The following is a 25,859-nucleotide window of genomic DNA, read 5'->3' as shown; positions in this document are numbered from 1 at the left end:
ATCGTAGTGACCGACTACGCATGCCTAAGACAATTGAATTCGATCGGTCGATGAAACGGTATCGCGATAACGTTTACGTTCACAAGTCAAGGGGGTAACTTACTCTAAACGGGACACGAGCTGTCAAACTTTCACGCGTCATGTACAAATTGAGGTTACGTTGTTGTGATGACTCGTGGCTGTCATCAATCATCTGGCAGCTAACAATAAAGGTTTTTTAAGCCTTCTTAAATCACTACATCCAATATTTGAGATCTGCTTGATCTAAAAATTCGCATCGCCAATACAACCTCCATTAGCAACATCTGACAGGTGAAGTATGGGGTGGCCACCCTGCTTGAGAAGAAGTTAAAGCTCATTTAACCTGATAACTTTCACCATTTCTAGGTGTAACAAAGTAATACTTGGACAATGAATTTCACAGCAAAGAACGATTTCAACGGTCATGCTCTTCTGACCCTAAGATGCTCCAATAATATGCTAAAGAGAAATTATCCCAATTCTTCACCTGGCTGGAAGTTGAAGTTAATCTAAGGGTATTTTCATTCCATGGAGACAATGTTATTCTGTCAGAAAAATACTGCCTGGCTGGCGAATTTCTGCCCTTAGTACCCTTAAATTGTGGCCCACCTCTAATTTCTACGGATCCGAGGTAAGGCTTCAGGAAGCTGAAGCTGGACGAGCGGATCAGGTGGACCCGGAGGCAGCCGAGTTCCTCCGACCTTTTCCCTTCAAAGGAGGCACATCGTGTCATTGTCGCTCAATGGTGATTTTATTCCCACAGGAGGGTGTGAGAGCATATTGTCGAAGAGAGCCGGCATGGAAGCCTCTGTTTCTCTCCCTTCCTCGCTTTCTCACCCTCCATTCGGACTAAAAAATCATGCTGTTCACCCTGCGAAAGTGACTCGAATACCCGCAGCAAGCGCGGCTGAGCCGCGTTGGGTGGGCGAAAAAATACGTGAACCTTTTTTTATTTTCTTTTTTCTTTTTTTTTTTCTTTTTTTATCACATCCCTCATCCCCTCAAATCTTTTCCTAATGCTATCCAAATACTCCCTGCTCGAAATGAAAGAGAGAGATGAAAAAAGACAAAGGGAGAGAGAGCGAAAGTGAGTGATAGTGGTGTAGGTATTCAGAGGTCGGTGAGTTGAATGTTTTCAAATCTGCTATTTTTAAATTAGCGCGAGAGATATGTTCAGCATTATTTGAACACTTCAGAACTCGTTCCAGCATCGTCTTTGCAAATTTATTCTCCGGAAATTTTTTGTGAATGACTTGAAATAATTACGAAATTCTTACCACGAATGTCCAAATTGGGTTCAACACTGGAGTTGCTATTTCTTATTTGGAATAAAGTCCCGTTTGAAAGTGGAAACGTCATGGTGACTGATAAAAACTTTCCCAGGAATAATCACTGTCCGACCGAATGTCAGTTTTTTGTGCTCTACTTTATTCTTCTTTGCGTTCCTATTTTGTCCTTCTCCTTCATTATAAAAAACGGATTTTAATAGGCACCTAAATTGAATAAAATTTGGCAGCTATTCACGTATACCTACGGTGAAACCGACTTTTTGTCACAGTCATAAAAAATTTCGTCCTGTTCCACCGGAAAGTCGATCTCCCACAAACTGGAGCCAGTGAAACTTACAATTAGCAAGATATTGGTGGTCTCTCGTGTACATGAATATTGAAATACTCGATTTTTGTCATACTATTTTTGCGGATTACACCTTTGGTTTGATATAGTATCCATTATATTACTTGTGGCAATATCTAACTTCTAAGAATAAAGAAACGAATTGAAAAACATTTTTGAAATTTGATAGGATTTGAACTTACAAAGCTTTAGAGCCGCTGGTAGAAAATTTAGCTAATGAACCAAATGAATTTGCTTTTTACGTATTCATGTCACATTCTAATGTTGACCTGCTGGCACTAGTCACATTTCTATCTTTTTTATCCGACCATAGCTGCGCTCTGACATTTGTTGCATGATGCTATATTGAATAAGATTCGACCGTAGAACGTATAACCTTAGTAATTTGTGATGGCGAAGGCTTACAAGATATTGAAAATTGAATAAACAACAAGTTACTAAGAATTTCAAGTGAATGTGGAAACTTTTGATAGTTGTAACAGAGAGAAAAAAAATTTTCAGGGTTTTTCAAACCCATCGCAATTCTATTGTGAACAGAATTTCAAATTTTCGAAACAAATAATTACAAACACATAAGTGGCCTTTCACATCGTGAGTTCAGCTGTGGTTTAATAAATTCTGAACGAATTATAATTATCATTTTACCAGGCAGTTAACTTCCATCACGCGGATTATTTCTGCGAATCGTCCACAACCGTCGAGCTCCGGTTGCATGTTTAACGATGTTTGGGACTCACAGCCAGCTCAGCAATGTGTCAGGACAGAAATATGACGAAAGGATGGTTCGAACATGTCTAGCTTAACCTCACTCCTGTGGGTATCACCTACTTTCCGCACTTGTCACGTAATGTACTAATACAAATATATCCGAAATCCAACTCAAACGTGACTATATCACTTCAATGTGACGTTGTGAATCTTTGTTTTATCGCATTTTTTTCAACCCTGTGTCACCTAATTTTACGCTTGAGGGATGCTTCATTCGATGTCGACGTAGACTGAGATATTTCCAAACGCTTAATTAAATAAAATATGATATAAAATTGTCAACAAAAAAGTGTTGAAATATTTCGATCTTAGGTACATGAAAATGAAAAAAAATGGCACGAACAGAAAAATTCTTAGCGTGTTTTTATTCATAATTGCATATCGAATCGATCTATTATAAACCTTTCTATACTTCAAATCGTCGAATACAGATATTTGGAAATACGTCAGTCTACATCTAAGTCGAGTTAAGCATCCTCTCGATAACGCGAGATTGGTAAGCTGACAATGACGGTGTTTCAAAACTAAGAATCTCGCACGAGCAACTCGCCGAAAAAAATGCAACACAGCAGATTTGTTGCGCACGTCCTTGTCTCGTCCTGCGCGTTTCCGCGAAACGGTTCAATTTCTTGCTGGGGTACTCACCCCCCCCCTCCCCCCCATCTCCCCCTCCTCACCGTTTCACCCTGCCTCTCCCCACCATCGCCTCTCTCGACCGTCGCCGGTCGACTGTCAGCTGTTACAACGGCGCCGCGACGCGTGCGCCTGTAGCGCCGACTCCGTCAGACGGCGCCCCGTCGCTGCTACCGTCAGACGATTCCGCCTGGCAGCCTCCAGTAGGCCAATTCTCACCTTGCGTGTTTGATCGACGCACGGCTGCCAAAGAGCGACGATTCCGCGGCCGAGGGACCGGAAACCGCCCCGTGTGTCGTCGTGTTGACGTTGATCATAAAACGGTTCTCGGAGTGCGCGGTGTGTGCTTCGCGGACGCAGAATGGTCGAGTCGCTCATACTTCATCCCCTACCCTGATCCGACACCCGAAGTTGGAAGTGATCTTCGCCTTAACGGGGACCAAGTTTCTTGTCCCATTACAATCGGACTCGGTTTAAATTACGCCGCGAATTTCGGTGACTCCTTCTCGCGAAGATCAGCGAACACGTGATGCAGTTATAAGGTCCTCGTGCAACGTCCAGTATCCATCGAATCTGATACCAAGAATGCTTCAGAGAGAAAGCTATTTCGGACAGCAGCGTGCACGCGTGTGAGTTTATCCACTTGTGGACAGATTTATCTCAAGGATTACCGGATCTTCGGATTCCCCGGGCGGATCAGCAGGTTAAATAACGGGTGAATCGGCAAATTAGACGTTTGTATGCACCGCGGTTGGTCTTAGATGAAATTCAAGTGTTGTAACGGGACGACTCAAGTGCTTCCTTCTCACGGGGTTCGAGGTAAAATTCATTTAATACGATCAATCAGCGCCAGTATCACGCCGGAAATCGACCCACGGTGATTCGGGTAAATTGAGACGATCTTCCGCGGTAATAGAATGATATTTCCAGCGAAGTATTACAGTGCTGTCGGATATAACATACCCTGAACAACGGTAGGTGTAAAAGGTGGTCTAAACGAAACGAAAATTAAAAGCTTGTGTTCCACGGGTAACTTGAGCTTCAGAAAAACAAGCGAAAGCACTTCGTATCAGAACAGGAAATAGAAGCAGGGTGAAGACATACCAAAGACGCGAGGAACCCACAGAGAACGACTGCTTGATGGTGGAATGACGAAGTGAAAAAGAAGGAGGGGAATTTTAATAACTGCAGGAGAACCGGAGGGTACTGACGAGTGAAGTAAGTGGGAAGTGCAGGGGTGAGCTGAATCAGTGGCAGATAGAAAAAAAACCTTTCCCCACTGGTGGAATCGAGAACAAGGCTGAGAGAAGTCGGAGTCAAGGGAACAAAAGATCCGGTGCCGTCAGTTCTATGGCAAAGGCGCCGGGTAAGCTCTTCCTCTCGGTGCCTCCGGCTCGGCGTTGAGGAGGACCAGGACCTTGAGCTTCCGGAGCGGTGCATGCCGGTGCCAGGCGACCTACCGTGCCTCAGAGCCTCGGTCAAGGTCCCGTTGGCTTCTAATTTTCGCGACTAGCGAGTCGATCGGAGAAGCCGGGGACCAGGGATCACCGTGCCATGTGCTTCTGGCCGGAAGAACCGCGCGAGCGAAGCGACGAGTGCGTCGTCGCCGGGACGAGGTAGCATGAAGCGGCTCTTCGACCACCCGGCTGAACCGGACGGCAGTCCGTAGGTGCCTCCGGCACTCGACTTGGCGCGAAAACACGAGGACTCGACCTGGAGTCGAGGGACCAACGAGGAGAGGAAGGCTGCGGAGGAGAAGCGGGTGGACCAAACCCCTGAAATTGATGAGATAGCTAAGGAGCCGAGGGACACGCTTAAGGTGAGAGGCTACACGAGCCGCGCCGTGGTCATTCCGAGATCATTTCTCACGCACGTTGAAATCGCTCTCCTACGTCACACCATCGCGCAGCTACAAGAAGCTACGGTCTAGTTTCTCCACTCCTTTGGGAAATTAAATTCTACGAAAGCGGTCCCATCGTAACGACCGCGGTTTCGCACATACACACTTTCACAGAGCTACAGAATCCGGATTGGCCGAGTCTTCTAGTCTCCCTTCCGGCGCCGATGGTAGCCGGAAGTTTCGGCGAGAACCAGGCAGTGTCCCTTTAAGGCAGGAAGAGGCGCAGCCGGGTACGAGGGTTGTTCGTTCAAAATAGTATTCACGGCATCCTAAAAGCGGAGGAGGCAGTAAGGAGAAACGTTAAAACGAGGAGGTGGAAGGAGGGCAAGAAAGCGCCAAGAGGACACGGGAACGCCAGATTTCGTCGTCACCTTCCTCGAACTTATCATTATACCCGATTAAAAGGTACATCGCTAAAGGGTTAGAGACTTTTCAGCGGTGTGAGAAGCTGCCGATGAACGAAATAAATAATAACAACAACAACGATAAGCTTCGCAACAGCGGTAAAGATACGAACGAACACAGACACGACAATCCCACGAGGCAGTTTTTCGAGTGAAGTGTGTTTCCTACGATTGTGCAAGTGTGATGAAGGAAACTGCAATTTTTGTTTATCCGAGTTGTTCAGGCGCTGCGAGAAAGGAAGAAATAATTTTGTGCAGAGTGTCTTACGATCATACTTCGGAGTGCGATAGGCAGGCGTCCCATTAACGCCAGTGTACCAATAAAACCTTTTTACCCGTTGCTTTCTCGGTGCGATTTATATTGAAATTCAAATTCGGTGTAGAATGACGTCGACTGCCACGGAAACGATCCACTCCCGTTGTCTGAGAGCAAGAAGATATCCGATACTTTAGTGCTACGGCAATCGGCAACGGCGTTCGCCCCTCTGGTTTAGACGTAATAACCACGCTATAGCGAAATCCGAGCAGCAAGAAACGGGGTTGCGTATAGGCGCCTGCGAATTACAGCAGTAGAGATTTGCTGTGAGGTTGTTTAGTCACCGGTGCGGAAAGAGGATTTTGTTAAGGATGTGAGGAACGATACGAGCAAGATTTGGAATAATTTGTGTAAATAGTTGTATATATCCATATATACCTATACTATATACGTGAGGATAGAGACTGGGGATATATATATAATACATCGTGATTCGGACGGGATTCGCAGCAGGATAAACTATTAAACTGAGCGAACACGTGTGTGTACATATATGTATATATGTAATTGATTCGATAATTGGCATCACTTAGCAAACAATTACCCTTACGGATTATTGATATTGTCGGCTTCAATTCGTTGTAATTGCAGGTTCGATGATACACATGTACACGATACGCTTGTATGTAAATACCCGCGTTACTCGTATGTTATACCCGGTACGTCGGTATTTCGGATCTCAAAATATCGTCACCAAATCGCATAACTCGTTCATACTATCGCACTTTTGTTGCGAATGAGCGAGGCGCCCGATCCACATGCTGCGGACAGTTGTTGTACCAATACCAATTATATTACCCCAGTGAAACTGTATGTAGATATATACGAACCTCGCAACCATATTATAATTATATGTAAATACATGTATAGGTAGCGTTCTGTGATTAAATTATTATTTATAAGTGTACGCGCCGAGCACCAAGTGCGGGAGCCGTAATAAACGTGTAACATTGTATAATTTTAGTTTTGATCGTCTACGTAATATCTTTCAATATTTCGAGGTTTTCGAAAGAAATAAGCAGGTCGGAGCAGTACGGGTATCCAAGGCTTAGACTTCCCTCCCCGCCTATTCTAGCCAGCTAATTTAGCAAAAGCTGCGTTACGGTAGCGCTAAACTTAATTCTCTAATGTAGAAGTTAAAACTTAGAAGTTTAGATACGAAGTGAAGGAAGATAGAAACGGTGACAGCTTCGCGTACATACCTACACACACGCACACACACACACATACACACAAACACATAGATATAGATATACATATACATAAATATAAATTGAATTAGATGGCGAAGAGAGAATTCCGGAGGAGAATTTAATTCGAGTCACTGTCGACGCGTAATCAACCCTATACCTACATAACGTTAACTGTGTGTCTTAAAGTACTTAATCTATATAAGCTAACGAAGCGGGACCAATTTTTTCACTTCCTTGTCCGTATAGCTACTCTTCGCGTATTAAGTAATCACGAGCTGGTTTCTCGATCGATAATACACGCTTGAAAATTGAAGAAGAAAAACGAAGTTGAACGATAGGTTCACTCAAGCTGACGCGGTACGCGAACAGGAAGCTATCTGCAAACACAAACGACAACCACATCATGAATTACCAAAACAGTATGTCAGAAGCAATAATCTCATCTCCTAGTAGTCCCAAGTAACGAGTATTAATAATAAAATAAACGAAACTGAGCAGGGCGTTGAAAACAAACATACAGATTTCTAAAATTTGGTCCAAATTATTAAACAATCCGATAAAACAGAAAAGAACAGTAATTCATTAACATCCTCACTCGAGAACTAATCTAACCAAAAATTGTGCGAGGTGATTAACCCAAAAATCAAGTGATCTCAAAGCGTAGTAAGAAAATCCGCTCCGTAATTAAAAATGAAAGCGATTAAAAAAATTTGGCAGACCATCGCGAAATAGATCGCCGAAAATCGCGTAGTAAAGGAAGGCGGAAAGTAATAGGAGTGTAAGAATTGACTTTCGGGATGCATTCGAATTGCACCCGATAGACGGCGCGAGATGCCGCTTCCCCGTAGAAGACGGGGTTCCCCGTTGTGAAGGAACATGGCGAGTCCGCAAAACGACATGGACTACGCTGGTGGCATAGGCGCCGACACCATATCCGAAGAAAACATGACTTGGGGTGGAGGCGGGAGTGGTGGGGCTGGGGGTGGGGGCATCGGTAGTGGAGGTGGCGGCGGAGATCTGCTCTTCAGGCTTCACGAGGCGTTGCAGGACGTCGGCTCCTTCAATATGTCCCTGAACGACAGCTACGCCTGGAACACCAGTCTAAACAACGACACCGTCTTCGTGATCGGCGGCATGTACCCTTCGGGCTATAGCCTGCCACACATAGTGCTCGCCTCGATAGTCGTTACGTTGCTCATGATAGTGATAGTGGTCGGTAACATGCTCGTGATAATCGCGATCGCGACGGAGAAGGCCTTGAAGAATATTCAGAACTGGTTCATCGCCAGTCTGGCCGTCGCCGATTTCTTCCTCGGCCTCATCATCATGCCGTTCTCTTTGGCTAACGAGATTATGGGATATTGGATATTTGGTTACTGGTGGTGCGACATTTACTCTGCTATGGACGTGCTATTGTGCACCGCTAGCATCATGAACTTGTGCCTCATCAGCCTCGATCGGTTTTGGAGTATCACGCAGGCCGTGGACTACCTCAAAAAACGAACCCCTGCCAGGGCGGCACTCATGATCGCTCTGGTCTGGCTCCTCTCCGCACTGGTCTGCATACCACCCCTGTTAGGCTGGAAGAGGCCAACTCCCGAGGAGGAGTTCCCAAAGTGTAGGGTAAGTAGCCATTTTCCCAATTTTCGTACACCTTCTCATCGTTTCAGCTAAGGGCCGGGAAATTTTCGCGCAGTAAATATTTTATACCCTTCTCATAGTTCAGATACGCCGGTGAGTCTACTCGCGTTCATTTCGCGATAACATCGTTATCCCCCTATAAAAGTAATCGCATTCGGAACCGCTTACTGCGGAATGATAAACGACAACGGCTCCGAGTAATCCGTGTTTGGTGTCACTCACCGGCTCACCGGCACTCCAGGGGATCCCGTGACACTTCGTATGCTCCATTACTGGCATTGAGAGAACGTTTGCACTTTCTTGACCTACGATCCATGATTCTCATCGATAAATTAACAGCTCTGATCTTCTCTGTCAAGTATCGTGCAAACGCACGTGAAAAAAACATTTACAGTCCGATTTGTCTCGATGATTTCAACGATCTGAATCAACCTGTCGAGACGTGCATTACGGATTCTGAATCACAACTCAGATACTTTACTTCATGGTCTGTGGACTGAGATTTCATTATATTGCATGATTATAAAGGTCCAGTTACCATTTATCGTCTCCTTTTACCGTCTCTTGAAATCTTTATCCGCTTCAAGCAATCATCGGACAAAAATTCAGTGCAAGTGAGGAATCACAGCTCAGCTTATTACCGTATCTCATAATCTCACTGACCGATTTTTCAGTGTACTTTACCACTGCATGTTCTTGATGAAAAAAGTGACGCCTTTTTAACGCCTTTCATTCTATTCTTACATGCTACTTCAATTTCTCCACTTGGGCCAACAATTTGATGACGATAGAAAAGTTCATCGCTATTTCCCAAGTTCTGAAATGGAGTTTTACTTTTCTCTCCGAAGAGTTTCGTAAAGTAGCTAAAGTTGAGTTAACGATATTAGTAGGTTATTTAATAAATTAGTCAGGTTGTATTGGCGCACTATTCCCTTGTTGATATTAATGCTATGAACTATTTGTGAATGTTAATCTCGTATTTTCTCTTTAATCATCTTCATGCAATATAAGCGGATTAATATGCTCTGATGGAGTGAACGACCGAGGCACTCAAATTATGGAGATGATTCTGGAGTATGTGTAACCGTAATATACCGGTGGTTCCGCTTGAATTTTTAATTACAAAGTTTATTTGAATAATGCATTGAAATTGTACCTTTCCGATGACAAATTTCAATTTCGTATTATTTTTCTATCTTTTGGTCTTCTCGTCTTCTTGTCTTCTTGTCCAAATGAGTTGCCAAAACCAGCGATTTGAGATGCAGCAGAGCAGATTTGATTACAATGTGAGTGGAATATAAGATGTTTAAATTGATTAAAAAATTGTATTCAAACTTCACTTAAAGTTCTATGAACTATCGAGTCAGTAAACACTAAATTCGTGGAGCTCGCGTGACGACTAAAAAATTATCTGGTAAAAACAACTCAAGAGTGAAAATTAATTCAGAGCAATCGATACACTAATTGAATTATTCCACAAACAATCTTGCAATTTACAAAATTTAGTAAACCCACAAATTCGACTCAGTGATACAAATTACTAATCGTTTTAAGATATATGTATGAAATGTACAAACCTTCTTTAATTTAGTTAAACTTGCGAAGTTGCCTTTTATACAATTTCCTTTTTAATCTACCAGAATTGTAGGAAACAAATTTCATCTGCACATTATCATTATCTGCATGCATTCTCCGTAACTTTTTATCAGCTTCGCTTGTCTCACCTTCGGAGCTCCTCGCCACCTCCGTCCCTATAAACGACTTTATACACTTCAATATATTTCAGAAACTCTTCAATAAGCGTGACCCGTTCTTCTATCGCTCCATTTTGCCACGGTAACTGAATAATTCGTCTGATACTCTATTGGTAAAACCCGATGGAAACTGAGTTGTGTGCATTGACCCCACCGTCGATGAATTCTTGCCGAGTACTCCGAGTCGGATCACGTCCCGATCGAAAGCTCGTCGTCAAACCTTTTCGTTTCGGCTTTCACAGCTTCACATTCGTCACGGAAACGACTATGCCGCCATTTTGATCGCTGAAGAATCAACCCGGGTATATCCACTTTTGAATCATGATCAACTTCCCACGCGTGACTGACCGGCTATCATATTAGCGATACTCTATAATCGGAATTTTGATCTCAAATCAGGCATGCATTAGTTCACGGATTCAAATTGTTAAAAGCTTGCCATAATTTTACAACCAAGGCTCTGCATAACGTAGCTCTAAAACGAACAGCAAAAACTCACAGCTCGTTAGTCAAATGACTTTACACGAACGGCACGACTCGAAGTTGTTACAGGTCGAACGCTACGTCATTTTCTCCTCAAAGCCATGGAATTGAGGGATTGTTACCACCCTTACGCAACGACAAGACCGCCTTCGTGACAAGGAGACTATGTATCTACCGAAGATTGATCTGAGAAACTATTCTCGGTTTAATGGTGACGAATAACTTGCCTGTCTGGTCGCGAGTTCTCGAATGATTAATTGTAGTACGGCTGTACCAACTGTTGTTGATGTGCTTTAATTTCTAGATATGAATTTCCTTGATTTTACAAGATCACTTAACGATTGTCGGAACGTCTTGACCGCGGCTTTGAGTAAACTTCGAGTGAGCTGCATTTCCTCCTATGAAGCATGGTTAACGTACTGTGCAGATATTGAATTTTAAAAGTTCGAACCTGAAAAGTACATTCATCTTTCGTCGACTCGCTAGTAGGTATAGATCTACCTGTGGAGTGAGAAAAAGTTCATTCGATTTGTGGCGATAAACCGCATTTCTCCGACCACGGGAATACGAGTGTAGCGTGGAGAAAATCCCTTGGACATTAATCCCTCAGATCTAATGACAGTCGCGGCTTCAATTTGTTTGAAAAATTTCTCTCGTCAGCGGTTGAACCCTAGCACGCCATAAATGGTTGGCATTCATCTTTGAAGGCTGTATGGTGGAATGACTGCAGATCAGTTCCCTACTCGGGAAAATTGAAATAGATGCTGAATCAGAAGGGTTTGATGTTCTCTCGCCGGAGGTTTCATACGTCGGTAATATCAATAGTGCACATTACACAGCATTTTTCAGAGTTCAAAGTAACCAGCTGAACGCAGCCTCGCGAGAACCGCTCGCAGCTGATAAATGAAAAAAGTCCATTGGTCAAAGTTTGAAATGTTTTCAACAATTCTTTTCAGGATTTCTTCAGCAATAAACTTCGTCAATTTCATGTTTTCAAGTTCTTCATTCGTTTCAAAGTTTCTCAGTCAAAGAAACGATTCAAGTCACGGTGGTGCTGGAGGGTAGTTTTAAAGATATTTGGAATCATAAAACACGTTCCCAAATTTTATACGACCGTTCGCGCTATACTATATTAAATCCAATTCGGCAACGGCTTTGTTCCAATTTCCTATCGGAAATGACGGTGATTTTATTCCCGCTTCGGGGGATCAGTATCACATATTCAAAGAGCTCAATTTCGCCCCTGAAAATTCTCAAATACACCAGTTTTGGGTAACGTATACCGTTATTACCTCGTTTGCGAGGATATCATCTGTCAATAGAACCCGGGATCTGGCAAGAAAAAACAGTAACTGCAAATACGTGAAACAATGCGGCCACTTTTATTCCTGCTGTGGTTTACTCGAGAAAGAAGTGTGAGAAACTTTACTGAAAATTCATACAATCTTATAGCGCTTCAAGCTACAAATGGCATGATCTCGCTCGCAGACTCGACGGTATAGAGAAAACCTCTGAGAATAGTATTCGCGTATGTAGAGAAGGAAAGAGATTGCTTACGCGAAAACTTTTCAAAAGACACCCTGACCCGGCTTTAGTGTGCAAGTTTCTAGGTTCTGTGCGGTGCGTCACTTAAGCCGGAAACATGTGACCCTACTTACTCAAGCTCCGTGTACACGCCTTTCATCTTTGAGACGCCTTCAGTCTTCTTTGGTCCAGCACTTTCTGCCCTTCTTTCAGCCTCGTGCGGTGATTAGCTTAGACCTAGCTAAAACGTACTAGGTCTCATGATAATATGAGGTGTACACTAGCTGCCCGAGGTAATAAACTTTCAAAACTTTTCAGTTCGTAATAAGTTTTTTATTGCTTAAAGAGGTTTTTTCCCCGTCTATAGAAGTGGAATTCGCTCATTATTATACGGTTAACAATAATGCGATGTTTGTTCAAGTTCAAGTTTGGATAGCAGAACAGTTTGTGTTAGTATTTCTGGTGTAGAAGAAATTGGAAAATTAGTTTCTTTTCATCCTCGTGTGTCGTGTCAGACCGTGAATGTATAATAAAAATTTTTTGATATTTTGACCGTTTGAAAGAGTTATAAATTTTGTAAAATAAATACGGTTGGAAAATACGAATTCGCTCGGCTTGAAAAAAAGTAAGGTCTTATTAATTTCAAAATTTAACAGTGCGAGGAAAAACAGTAAAACACAATTATCCTTAAACTTTCATTGGGAACCTTATCTGACCTTTCTTTGTGCATTCAACTCATAAAAAGTTGAGTCCCTGCAAAGTATTATTGAACTCTTGGTCAACTCGGCAGTGAATTGTGAATTTTTTTACATCAGATATATATCCGCGATACGAAGAAGCACGACAAATTCGGCTTCGAATATACACATATTTGCGTAAACCGATCTGCGGATATTGAGAGATGGGGTGTAAGGGCGGCACCTGACTATGACGAAAAGAGGGGTTGCCGCAATTCGAGGCTGCAGGGGTGAGCTTTTATTGATATCGAATAATCAGCTGTATTATATTTGGCCAATCTGTGAGTACCCAAATAAATTGACTGATATACGTGCGCCGGACTCGATACCTCGGGTTCAAATACGCACAACATATGGACAACATAACATGTAATATATAGCATCGAAGACCTTTCAAGTAGCATTGAGACTGAAGCGAATCCCGTTTATTTATATAGGTGTATACTAGAAGTACCATCAAGTATGATAGAAACCTTTTCGCACTGATACTTCATTTCATAAAATTGTTCCTTCATTTTTCACAAAATTATTTTCTCCTGCATTATTTTATTTGTTTCATAATAATTTGCGTAAACCTTTATCAGCTCTATTCATTAGCTATATAAATGCTGACAGAATGTAATCACTTAAAAGCTGTTATCAAAGCGAAGCTTTCCAAGTTTTCAATTATAGCGAGAGATTTTTGTTCTACGTTGAAAACGGGGCTGTAGTTTTTTCAAATTAAATTTCTACCACATTGCTGATATCAGTTGTATTTCAAGCTTGTAATGTAACACACATTTAACGATTTTTTATCCTGTTTTGCACCCCGTTCCACTACGTTTTTACCACCAGATTGTACATTTACACACTGACCGTAGCGGGGAATTGTATAAAAATAATGTAAATGAAAGTTGACTAGATTTGTTGACTGCCATATGACACGCGACTACTTTTCATTAACTCACAATAAAATATAGATGTATTAGTATTATATATATACATATACAATTATACATATAATAATGGAAATTGCATGTACCGCCAACCAAAGAGTAGGTCTTACAGGGTTGGGCATAGAAAAGTTTGACCGAAATTAATACCCCAAGATGAAAGTCTTGGCACATATAAGCGACTAGCTGTAAAGCAGGCAGGACGACAGAAGTTTCTTCCATATCTATACACACCAATCTTGAACAGCAAGTAAACGACAAACAAGCCCACTTTGCATTGCACCTGTTTTTCTCCTCATTTTTAACCGTGGCCACAGAGCCATTAGTCGCACAGCACCGCGTGTATACATGTGTATGTATGTGTGTGTGTGTGTCTTTTGCTCAACGTCGACCTGCTGACGATACCAGCCTTGGCACGTCGTAAAAAATTCCGGGGTTTTCAGGGAAATGCCTTCACTCTGTCAAAGCTATATGCCCAACATTCTAGCTAACATCGACCTGCCGCAAACGCAGGCTTACATCACGAATTTTTTCCCCTCCTTCATTTTTCGTCACTGAGGCAAAAAATGCACGCTGATTTCGTGCGGAAAAACACATTTCCGTGAATTTAAACCCCTCATCAGAAAGTTAGCAAGACTTTGGGTTTTCTTTCGTTCTTGTCTCGTAACGAATTTAGTCTTCATTATTCAACATTATTGCAGTACATATTGCAGGAAAATTCTAATTTCAGTAAAAGTAGAAAATTTTTCTTCTAAAACTTTACTGTACTAGATTGTCTTTTGTTTTTCAATAGTAAATGATAATGTTGTGAAATTAAACGTTCGAAGATTGTAACATGTATGAAAGCAGTATTTCATTGAAATTGTAGGAAATAATCTTCCGAAATAAATGAACTATCGTTACAAAGTGAAATCTAACGAATCTGTCAGATTTTTACTAGTTTTGGACGGATTTAAAATAAATTTTCTTTTTCCATGTCTTTCAAAAGCTCTCCGTAATTCACGCTCGTGTTATAAATTCAAGTACTTCGTACACGATTATCTCTTGATAAAATTGATAAGAAGTATAGCTCTTTGCCCAACCAAACTTCTCAGATCTTGCGTAGCAAGAACACTAAATAAATACGACCACTGGAAGTTTAACATTCGAAACAAGAACGAATCTTCAGAAACCATCACAAGGTTGATGTGGCGATCCTGGTTTGCTAATCGTTTGAAAATCAGCCAATAACAATCGAAGCGAGAAGAGATCGTTTGTGAACCTAAAGCATTTGTTATAGTTCGGCGATTCGGACAGTTTTCCCCGAGCGATACTTTACGGCATAGCATTTCTCTGATTTCTTTTTCTTTATCCACTTTCTCCCCTACATGGTGTTTTCACCCCGCAGAACTCGGAGATTTATACAGAGGAAGTGATCGTTTCAGCTTTTCAACCGTATCTACTCTTCTCTATATCATACATCGTACATATACGTAACAGAATAAAATTATATTGACATAACAAATTACACCGGCGTATATATATATGTATACTCCGACTACCACCATCATGCTCCAATTACTTCCCATGTGAAAGATGTGCCTGAATAATAGAAAGCGGAATACAATCTTTGTCGGGACAATTAGCAGTGGTGACTTCCGGGACTGACTGCATGTACAGCATGTATACATATATACATATAACACTTCGTATTTCTTATGCTGATCGTTTTCCTTCTCTGGATGTTTCTTTTCAGGCACATGTGTAGAATTGAAGCGAGCTCTCGAGTTTTCTAGCTTTTCAGCTACATACCGCGGACTCTGTTTTTAAGACCTGTACGCGACGTTACACTGGGAACCACTTTCGAAGTGAAACTAAACGTAAGAGAAAAATTCCAACTTACCAAGAAGTTACCAAGCTTGGAGCAGCGAGTGTGCTACACTCCTATACACACCCTCTCACCCCTGGTCTGAATTTCACCCTCCCCCCCCCCCAGCCTCCACATGCAGCTGGCTTGAATGTATCACCGCGCCTCCGGTATAACATCCAAATGTGTATCCATCTGTCGGGAACACTTTGATGCTAATTATAACTACCCTTAGTTGCTAACAAGTTACCATGGAGCTGGTGGGGCGTAATTAGTTTCAGTTTCGCTAAGGCGAACTTAAGAACTGCTCAGTTTCGTATTATTACCTACATCTACGCACTTCCATGCACTCGAAACCGCGGTGCTGATTTTATTCGCGAGCTAAGATTAATAATTCAAGCTTTATCCACGGCTTTGTATGTGTACCCACATTTACTGGCACTACGGTAGTCAGTTTACTCACTAAATAACCCCTCAGTCACCTGATCTATTCCTCTCGAATAACGCCTAGCTTAATTTACCCTCAACCCTACACTGTATGGCTACGTTAGGGTCGACTCAAACAACCTTCGAGCCTCAGGCTTACGATCGAGAAAGATTTGCAAACGGGTTAGATTTTTCTTTATGGGACCTAAAGTTTTTTTGTAGATATTCAGATATCGGATTTTTTCATTGATTCCACGTTTTGCAGTTTTATTGTCTCTCCTGAAACTCGTGTTAAACGGCACTTTCAAAATTGTTGACATTTCTTAAAATTCGATGGTTCAATCAATGATAAAATTTATATATGTTTTCCGCCCTCCAGCAGCCAACATGATTTCTACTGTTTTAAAACAGACACAGAGTAATCAAAAAACTTAAGAACAGCATGAGCGTATAGTTATTTGATCATTCAGATCAGGTCTTGGAATTTTCGAGATATCCCAGGCTCGTAAATTTATCACTCAACACGAAGTTGGATCCCTTAAATTTCAGAACATCCCTTGTAGATTATAAAGTTGGAAAACTCTATCCCCTACACACATCAGCAGCCGGGTTCTCTCTACAATTCGCAAAAGACTCACTCACTCTCGTTCGCAATAGGGATGTACGGATTTTTTCTCATTTTTATACTCATACGTCGCATAGATTACCGCACGTGGATCGTTGATTCCATTTCACGATCAATTAGTGCCGTATACAAAAAGTACACCACTCGACTTCAGGAACCCCAGTGCGTGAAATAATACGCCGGGATTATTATTGCAGGATAAAAGTGAGTTCTTGCATCGCCATATCATTCTGGAACCTTTTCTAATGGTAACCGCATTAAAACGTTGATTTCTTTAAGGTAGCGATATTATTTTCTGAACGTGTGCCAAAAAATTTTATCAATAATTTTCCGCAAGATAATGCTTTTTATTTTAAAGGTCTGACTAAAATTACGTTTCGATTTATTACATGTGAATATTCAACAGAATAGTAGAATCATGCTGAAAAAGAATAGCAATTTCAAACTCATATATTTGACGGTCAAATGTACAGTTCTGAAGAGTAGATAAATTTCTCCAAACGCTTAAATTGCTTTACTTCCTTTTTTCCGCAGGACTGACGATCTTTCTTTCGCTGTCCCTACTTTACTGCTATTTCACTCAGGTGTCATAGCCACGTGTTAAGTCATATAAAACACTAGATTTAGAGACGAAAATTTCATTAATTTGATTCATGGTACGCAGCAGGATGAAAATTTGAAAATTGAGAGAAACAGCGAGTATCACAGTCGGTTTTAAATTACCTGATGCTACGACAAGCAATGTCTTGCAAATACCATCGGCTTACGAGAGGAAATATTTGCGAATATAAATTAGCTCGGTAGCATCGATTTTCCACCACCCTACCGGCAACATCTCAAATTGTCGCAAACAGAAGTCATAAAGATGTGAAATCCACTTGAACTCGTCAAGAAGGAAACCACTCCAGTCTAATGAAATATCCTCGCAACAGACAGCATCCGTTATACCGATGAACACGGGCGAAGAGGCAAACACTGAACGGCGCAGTGCAAATAAATAGCGTGCAAACCAGTTGAGGGTCCTCGATATTACGAGTTACGATTTGACGTGTGAGGAAAAAGAATCAACCAGAAGGTTCCCTAACCGTGTACAACCCTTAGATAGGCGTGTTCCAGTTCATTTGTTGTTCACATACCGTTTCGTTCGAAGCAACCCTTCTGACATTCCTTCGACGTCTTGCTATCGTAAGTGTCGTTTGTGCTGGAAGAATTTTCTTTTTCAAAAGCTAGTGTACGTTTTGCTGAATCGAACGTATACTTGAAGTAACTTTAATGATGTTACTCTTATTATGAATGCGGCATTCCATACGAATTCGACCAGGGTTTGACATTCCTATTTAGTGATTTAGTGGAAACATTTTCAGGTGGTCATACAGTATTTCTAGCTTATGATTTTTTAAATCTCTGCAAAGTGTTGACTGTTCAGAATTATTGAAAAATCTTGAAAAACGTTTTTTCTTGTTTTGTTGATTTTAAGATCGGTTCCATGATGCAATGGAGGCGTATTTTTCCTTTTTCTTTCCCGAAATTTGGAGAATTTTGGATCCGTAATAATCAATGTTCAAACTTTCACACACGGAAATCACGGGTAATGTGTTGAAATGTATTTTCAAAATTATCCTAAATTCCCAAAATATTCAAGTCTGAATTACATAAAAATTGATGAGATGATTAGCCTTTTGTCGTTGATCGTTATTCTTCTTTGAGCATGATCTCATCTTCAGTATAATTCAAGTGAAAAAATTATTCATAATTTTGAAAATCTGTTGAGTAGGTATCATGGTAAAGTAATTAAAACCCTTGATAGGATTTCATTACTTTTCTGCAATGATTAGTTTTTCGCAGGAAATTGTAATAGTTTTTTAATATTTCCAATTACACACGACTGGCACAAGAATGAAAAAACAAAGTCAAAACAGTTCACAGTCACTCACTTTTTCTCCGCGGGTGCGAATTCGTGGAATGAAAACGAGAATTACACTATGCAAAAAGGCCTCGCAGAAATGCGAAACCTGCAGGGTGAAATACAGCTTCGTGTAACATGCGTATCAGCACCTGGGGAAAAAATAAGATATGCACGGCATGAATATTCACAGTCGGGTATAACATTGCCCGAGGTCGACCCTTCATGCAGTGTTTTGTTGGTGCAGAAATCGAGCCTAAATAATTGCTGCTGTTCCCTTCTACTTTGGTTACGATCAGCCGCCGATCGTTAATAACTAATTGCAAATTCATTAGTTTCATCCACGCAGATCGGAACGTTATTGGTAGAACATTGGCTAATTATTCCAGAAAATTTGTGTACTGTGCGAAAGTGCTGGCATGCGGGATTCTCACCGCGATCAATGCCAAACTCTGTATGCCAGGGGTATACGTGGAATATATGTACCCGCCTGTATAGGTATAGGTATGAGTACGCATAATACACATTACGTGCCACGCCTGCGGGCTGCGCTTAGGAGGAAACGAACTGAACCAGTAAGTCAGCCAAGTGATTTATGCTTACGTCCGATCTTGTGCTCTGATATGTGCTTTCTCGTACGTTCCCTGTGCGAGAATTTTATTTAGTCTCTTTTTAAAACTATTGTTAGAAATAAATATTCGGAATTTCCGAGAGCCTGTTCGTAAATTGGAATCGCAAAGGACTTTTGATTATAGCTACTTGGGTATTACTTGAGTCACTTACATTTGTTTCTCGTTACTGAAATCTTGTAAAATTGAGGAGAATCAATTTCAAACTGCTTGGAATCGCTTCGAATCACTTTTATTTTAAAAACACGTGAAATCGCTTCAAAATCTTTCGAGACTCTTCGAAATCAATTCTAAATCATTTATAACTATTCCAAAACTGTTTAAAATCGCTTAAAACTACTTGGATATTGCTTCAAACTCTTAAAATTAGTTTGTAACAGTTTGAACTCATTTTGAAACTTCTAGAAATCGTTTGAAAATCTTTGGAATCAGTTCAAAAGTGCCTGGGACCGTTTGAAATCTCTATGACTGCATCGAAAATCATTTCTCACTTAATTTGTGAGTGAATAGTCCCTCAGAAGCTTTACTAGATGTGCAGGTACAACTCAGTAATGAAGTATGATATAAAGGACAAATTTATAGGCAAAAATTGACGATGACGTATTCGTATCAGTTTCATTGGTTACACAGATCAGATTATTTTCTGTCAATGTGATAGAAAATCTACCGATTCACAAGTTATCATTTTTATAATTTTCACGAACTCGTTTACATCGGTGTACCTACCAACTAATTTTATTCGATGGAATCCAAAGTTGTTATATTATTTATCTGACAGTACAGAATTATATTTCTTTCTGCGTTTTTTCCAATTTTATTTACGGGACATTATTAGTTTTGAATAATAATCTTCCACAACAATATTCGTGAAGATATTACTGACTTTTGAGTTCGAGGTTCCAGCTGTTATTTATCTACCCAGCTAGGGCATATAATCAACTACGCTTCTCTGCAGAAAACGAAATAACAAAACAATTCAATCAGAAAGCAGTGGGGAAATGGCCTCTTAAAGATGGGATCCTCGTCCTTTTCGGGCGGAATTAATAACTATGGTTTCCATTTCCAATTGGATCAATGATCTGGAAATAAATTCTGTGGTAAGACATACTGTTTACTTCGAAAAAAATCATGAACTCCTCAATTAAGATGAGAAAAACGATAAAATTATCGTGTTCATAATTTTCTATATGCGATGAATAATAATTTATTCAAAGTATAATATCAAGATCCAGGTACTCTAAACATCGAGAAACAGAGACGCATAAAATATTATACTTTCCACGGAATTGCTTTTATACACTTAATACGAGAACTTGTTTTTTGAACGATTCTTCCAAGCAGAAGTTCATTCAGAAATTAAGTATATTAAAATACGATATTTGAACAGCATTTCATGAAATTTTCATCCAAAAATTTTGAAAATTCAGTGGTTGAGAACTGGTTTTCGGAAAAACAATTATTCTTGCAGTAGCCAGGATAACTAATGATAGGTTTATCTAAAATCAAAGGATTTTCTGTTAGTAGGCTATACATGGTCTAATTTTACCGAAAATCTTACTGTGTTGCATACAAATATACCCAAAATTCAAGCTTCAATTTTTTTAAAACTCCTTCGTTCAATCACGAGCTATGTTCACCTACTAACAGAAAATATTTGGGTTTTCTATTCAAAATAAAGCTATCATCAGTTAACCTGGATACCACGAGGATAATTGCTTCTCCAAAAACCATTTCTCAGGGGCTGGATTTTCAAAATTTTAGGATGAACATTTTATAAAACACTATTCAAATACTGTTCTTTTATATGGTCAAAATTTGAATAAAATAATTCATTCGTTACATTGAAAGAAAATTGAAGAAAATGTTCTTTTGTTGTCTTCAAACCCCATTTAACCCCTTAAAATATTGGCTTCCTTCTATCATTATGAACACAACATAAAAAAAGTTCAATTTTGTCAAGGGAGTTAAAAATTATATACGACCCAAAATTATGGGAGAGTGTTCACAACGTAGCTGTTGTAAAGAATAAGACTCTGGTCGCACGTAAAGTTCGCTGACCATAGGCCGAAGCACGTCCACGTTTCGCGTGGAATACACCATATGCATACCGTAATACGAGGTACTTTCCACGATTGATGTTGAAGCAAAACTGGCCTTTTTCATGCTGACCTCACGCCCGTAAATGATCAAGACAGCCGTGAAATCCGTAGCCGGCCGTATCCCTACTGCAGCGTATAAATTTGCGGGCCGGTTCACGAGATTACCAGGTTACGCTTCCCCAGGGTGCGTGCCGAGAAGAGGTTGCCCCGCAAAGGCTGCATCAGCTCGGTACCCAGGCGGGTCAATTTTTCCAGCACTCTACAGGGAGGCCAACTTCCGTCCGGGTCGAGTTCAGAGCTAATTTGTTAGGCGTTTGATGTCTCCTTTTCTTCACCATTTTCCCAGTAGTCGCAAAAAGTATTTTCAAAAGTCATACGTCAAATTGCTAAGTGAATCTCATTGCAATGTATCAACTCCATCGTTAAATATTTCGAATGAAATAAAATTGATGGAGATCAGATTTTTTAGTATTGCAGAGACATACAATCAGTATATTCTCAATCGATTAAGTACTTGCTCGTAGTCACAAGAGTTTGAAGAAAACCGTTTTTCGATCACGTTTTTTTGTATTTTCCTTGCACTTTTACCACTTCTTTCGGTTGTATATCCGAAGCCGTAAGAAGTTGACATGTAACCTTTCCCAAACTTTCACATTTGATAATGAGTAATAAATACGTACTTTTCAGCAAAGTATTCTTTATTTGTATTCGTGACCTCCGATAATCGGCATTGATCTCAGCGTTTAAGATTTGGTATTAATTATCAGCTGGAAAAGGCTTCATATCGACTAATAGAGTCCTAGATAGAAGAAACAAAAGTATCTAAGATGAGATACGGGTAGATTCGAGGATTTCGCGATCATTTCGACAGGGTGGGAAATATCCGTCATTTATTTTCGGGCGGCGTTGAGATTGAGAAATTTCCGGTGGACCGCCGCATCTCAGTCGTCATCGTCATTCGTATAATCCTCGAGGACAGCCATTTCAAGGAACCCAGAAAAGCAACCTGCCACTTCCCGATTTCCAGCTTTGCGTCGCTTTGAGATCCTTCAAGTTTTGTATCTACTTTTCATTCCTCTACACTAAAAACCAGCCATGGGGATGGAAGAAGGGAGGAGTCAATTTTTTTCGCTGGGAAGAGAGCAAAACGCCGTTCTTACATTGTCTGTGACGGGTATCTACGGCTCGGAAAACAAAATTTAAGAAACTACGTGACTTGATACTCAAGGGGCGATGGAAGAAGCCCTTCGCGAGCGTTCAACAATCCAAAGCAAAGTAAATAGGTACAGGATACATTCTGGCAGCAGGGGTGCAGGGGACTCAACTGTTGGGCAATAAGTTAATTTGCCGTGATGGAACGTGAGGATAACTGCTAGCAGTTGAATGTCTTCTCCACCTGCGACCAACCCCGGTATTATAATATAAGCAATGACAATAATAAGAGTAACAATTCATAAGCTCGAAGAATCTCTTACTCCACTGATTCAAACTTATCGTAAGCCTCCGTCAGTTCGAGCTTCCGATTTTTAGGCAAGATCATTCGTAAAATGGTTTATCCTTTAAAGTGAAACGTGAGGTCTTTCGAGCACACACGATTATTTGTTATGTCTATATTTTGAAAACAAGAGGGCACGTGGCTTTCTCCTTATCTACGAAAAAAACTTTGGGACTATTGGATCTTCAACTATAGAAGCCTCCAAAAGGACTTACCTGAATTTTTTCAGAATTTTTGGAGCGCTTTAAGTGACCAAAATAAAGGCAAGACGTGTAAGACACCATATTTCACTTACATATACTCAAAACCATGTTTCAGTTTAAAGGTTGAGTGTCTCATGTGTGTTTGCTTTTGCGAAAGACATCGGATTAGAAAAGAAAATCTGAAACCACGTTGGCGAGATGTTTTGCCTCTTGCGAGACCGTGTTTGAGAGTTTTTTCGAAAACGGATCTAGGTACAATACGTGTGTTCGTGCGTGTCGGATTTTTGTGAACACCACACCAAACAAACCACTTGACGAAGGAAATTCAGAAGAAAGATTCTATTTACCTAGACGATGTTGTCGTAACGTCATCAGATTTTTTTTACGTCTCGTTTCAAAATGGTGAATGCTCGAACTTTTAGAAAATTGATATTTACTATACTACGCGAGATAATTCATCAAACTTTATTGAAAGACAATTTTCTAACATTGAACTATGTTTTTCAAATTTTTCCATGGGCTTTTTCACCTCAGCCGGGGAACGAGTTTTTTGCACGCAGAATTTCAGACAAATTACTGAACCGATTTGGCTGTATTCGAAAGTAAATTAGAGTACGCATGCGAACGCAGATCCTATATATGGTTATGCCTGCCGCAAAAAGCAAATTTTTTTTTAGCTAAACTGATGTTTGTGAAACAGGAGGTTTCGCATTTCACTTCCAATACTGCCGCGTGGCTGCTAGTAAACGAAAAATGATTGAGATGAGCTGGAATTCGTTTTGATGTCTGCCAATCTCAATTTTGCAAGAAAACTGATTGCATGGTACGAAAATATATTTGAATAAATCATTCAATTGTTTTGTATAAGTTTATGTCTACAGATTTTGGGTATTCGAATTTTTTTACGATTGAATTGTAACGCAATTTCAAATCGATTCAATGGCTGATGTACAGTTTCGTCTCTATACATTTTATTCGATTATATTGTACAAATTTCGTTTAACGTTGAATTGAGGCTTATACGTTTTGAACAATTCAATTTCTATCCATCCATTTCGGCTTGAATACTGGAACCATTTGAATTCATGTGAATCTGTGAATGGCATCAGTGTTGATTTGTTTTTTCAATCTAGTTAAATCCCTGACGAAAGTTATACTTCTTTGAATATTTTGATATACGCGATTGTTATAATCACTCAATTTTACGACTGTAATTATAGTCGTTAATCCATTGTGATCGTTAGCCACTTATTCATATTCAGATAGTTATCCAAGCTAGTGTTTTGAACTGTAAGTTTGATACCCATAAAACCGATTCGGCTGGTTTTACAATTTTCTGTTGTTTCCAGTCTTCCCTTGTTTACTGCATGCTGCATGCTGCTAGTGCTTGTACTTCTGCTTCATTCCGCACTGAGCAACGAAGGCAAAAATCCCGGGGAAACTACAGTCTTCGAATGAATGGACTGAGGAAAGCAACGAATACAGCATAAAATATGGTTCAAAGTGTTTCTATTCTAATCTGGCACATGACACTCGTTCCGAGATATTTTTCTCCTTGTCTTTGATATTTTTATACGGTTTTTATTTTATTTTCTCAATCTTCTCCACCCGCTGCAGGTGGGGTTTCTGTACTGTTTGAACGAGAAGTAGATATTGATGAAGCAAACTGGCTGCGAGGAGAATTCTCATGCCAATTTGCTCTAGGTTCCAGTTTGATAAAATTGCCATTCTCATGTTGCAGTGCTGCTAATGTAAGATGAGGATTCTCCAATCAAAATTGCAATACGGTCTCTATTGGTACTACAACTTGCCAAATCGTTACCAGTTTTGTGTCATAACATCCACGATTTCGTTCAATGTCCTAAATTTCGTCTTGACTCTATAGATGACTTCATGAAAATCAGTGATGCTAAATGTTTCTAGGGGATAAAAGTGCAGAAACCTACTTTTGATACTTGGTTACTTATTAATTTCGCACCAAGATTGAGTTTCCCTAAAATATAGTCATTGGCTTTATATCTTCTTGAACAACAATACCTGGTGTATGGGGACAATGAAGTGTGAATCATGTATTGTATACAGATTTATGCACGCGATTTATATCACATTCTGATATGACACGGACAATCGTTTGTTGAGCAATCGAAAGCAAAATTTAGAATGTCAGCCCGTTGTCACCCTGCGGCAACCCAGGGTGCGTAGAAGGAATCAAGATTCTGCGACTAACTCGATTCTCGTGACACGAGTCAACACCATCGCAAGCGGTGTTGCGGTATTCTGGAAACGGAAATTTGCGGAAATGCATTTTACATCTAAGTGAATATAACTGATTGCAGGAAAAACCATTATACCTATAAACTTGGTCAACTATTCTATCCACTTTTGTCTTAACAAAAAGGTCATTTTTAACCGGACAAATATTTTCCAGATTTCTTTCTCGGCAAAAACTTGCCATCATCGGAACGAGATATGTTCAAACAGGAAGAAGCATGCTCAAGGAGAGTCTCAATCCTTTTTCGTTGTACGTCGTGCAACGTGGAACGGCAAGAGAAGAAGATTATAATCACAATCAGTAAACTACTAAGTCCATTACTGTAGAAATCCTTAGAGCAATTTAACCGGTTGGTTTGCTTTGTACAGAGTTTCACTTGTCAATTCATCATCTGATTGTTGGAGTAAAAATTACCATATC

At 40.4% G+C, this 25,859-nt stretch overlaps 1 protein-coding gene across 1 annotated transcript in view; it reads left to right on the top strand.

The window, feature by feature from the left end:
- Positions 1-7,911: 7,911 nt before the first annotated feature.
- Positions 7,912-25,859, top strand: part of LOC124416591 (alpha-2A adrenergic receptor) — a 144,758-nt gene continuing 126,810 nt past the window's right edge. The window contains exon 1 of the mRNA XM_046897797.1: positions 7,912-8,493. Within this exon, the coding sequence (XP_046753753.1) occupies positions 7,936-8,493 (558 nt within the window). The 5' untranslated portion in view covers positions 7,912-7,935. The remainder of the gene's footprint in view (positions 8,494-25,859) is intronic.

This window comes from Diprion similis, chromosome 2 (assembly GCF_021155765.1).
Source record: "Diprion similis isolate iyDipSimi1 chromosome 2, iyDipSimi1.1, whole genome shotgun sequence".
NCBI lineage: Eukaryota > Metazoa > Arthropoda > Insecta > Hymenoptera > Diprionidae > Diprion > Diprion similis.
This window is presented reverse-complemented; position numbering and strand designations above follow the sequence as displayed.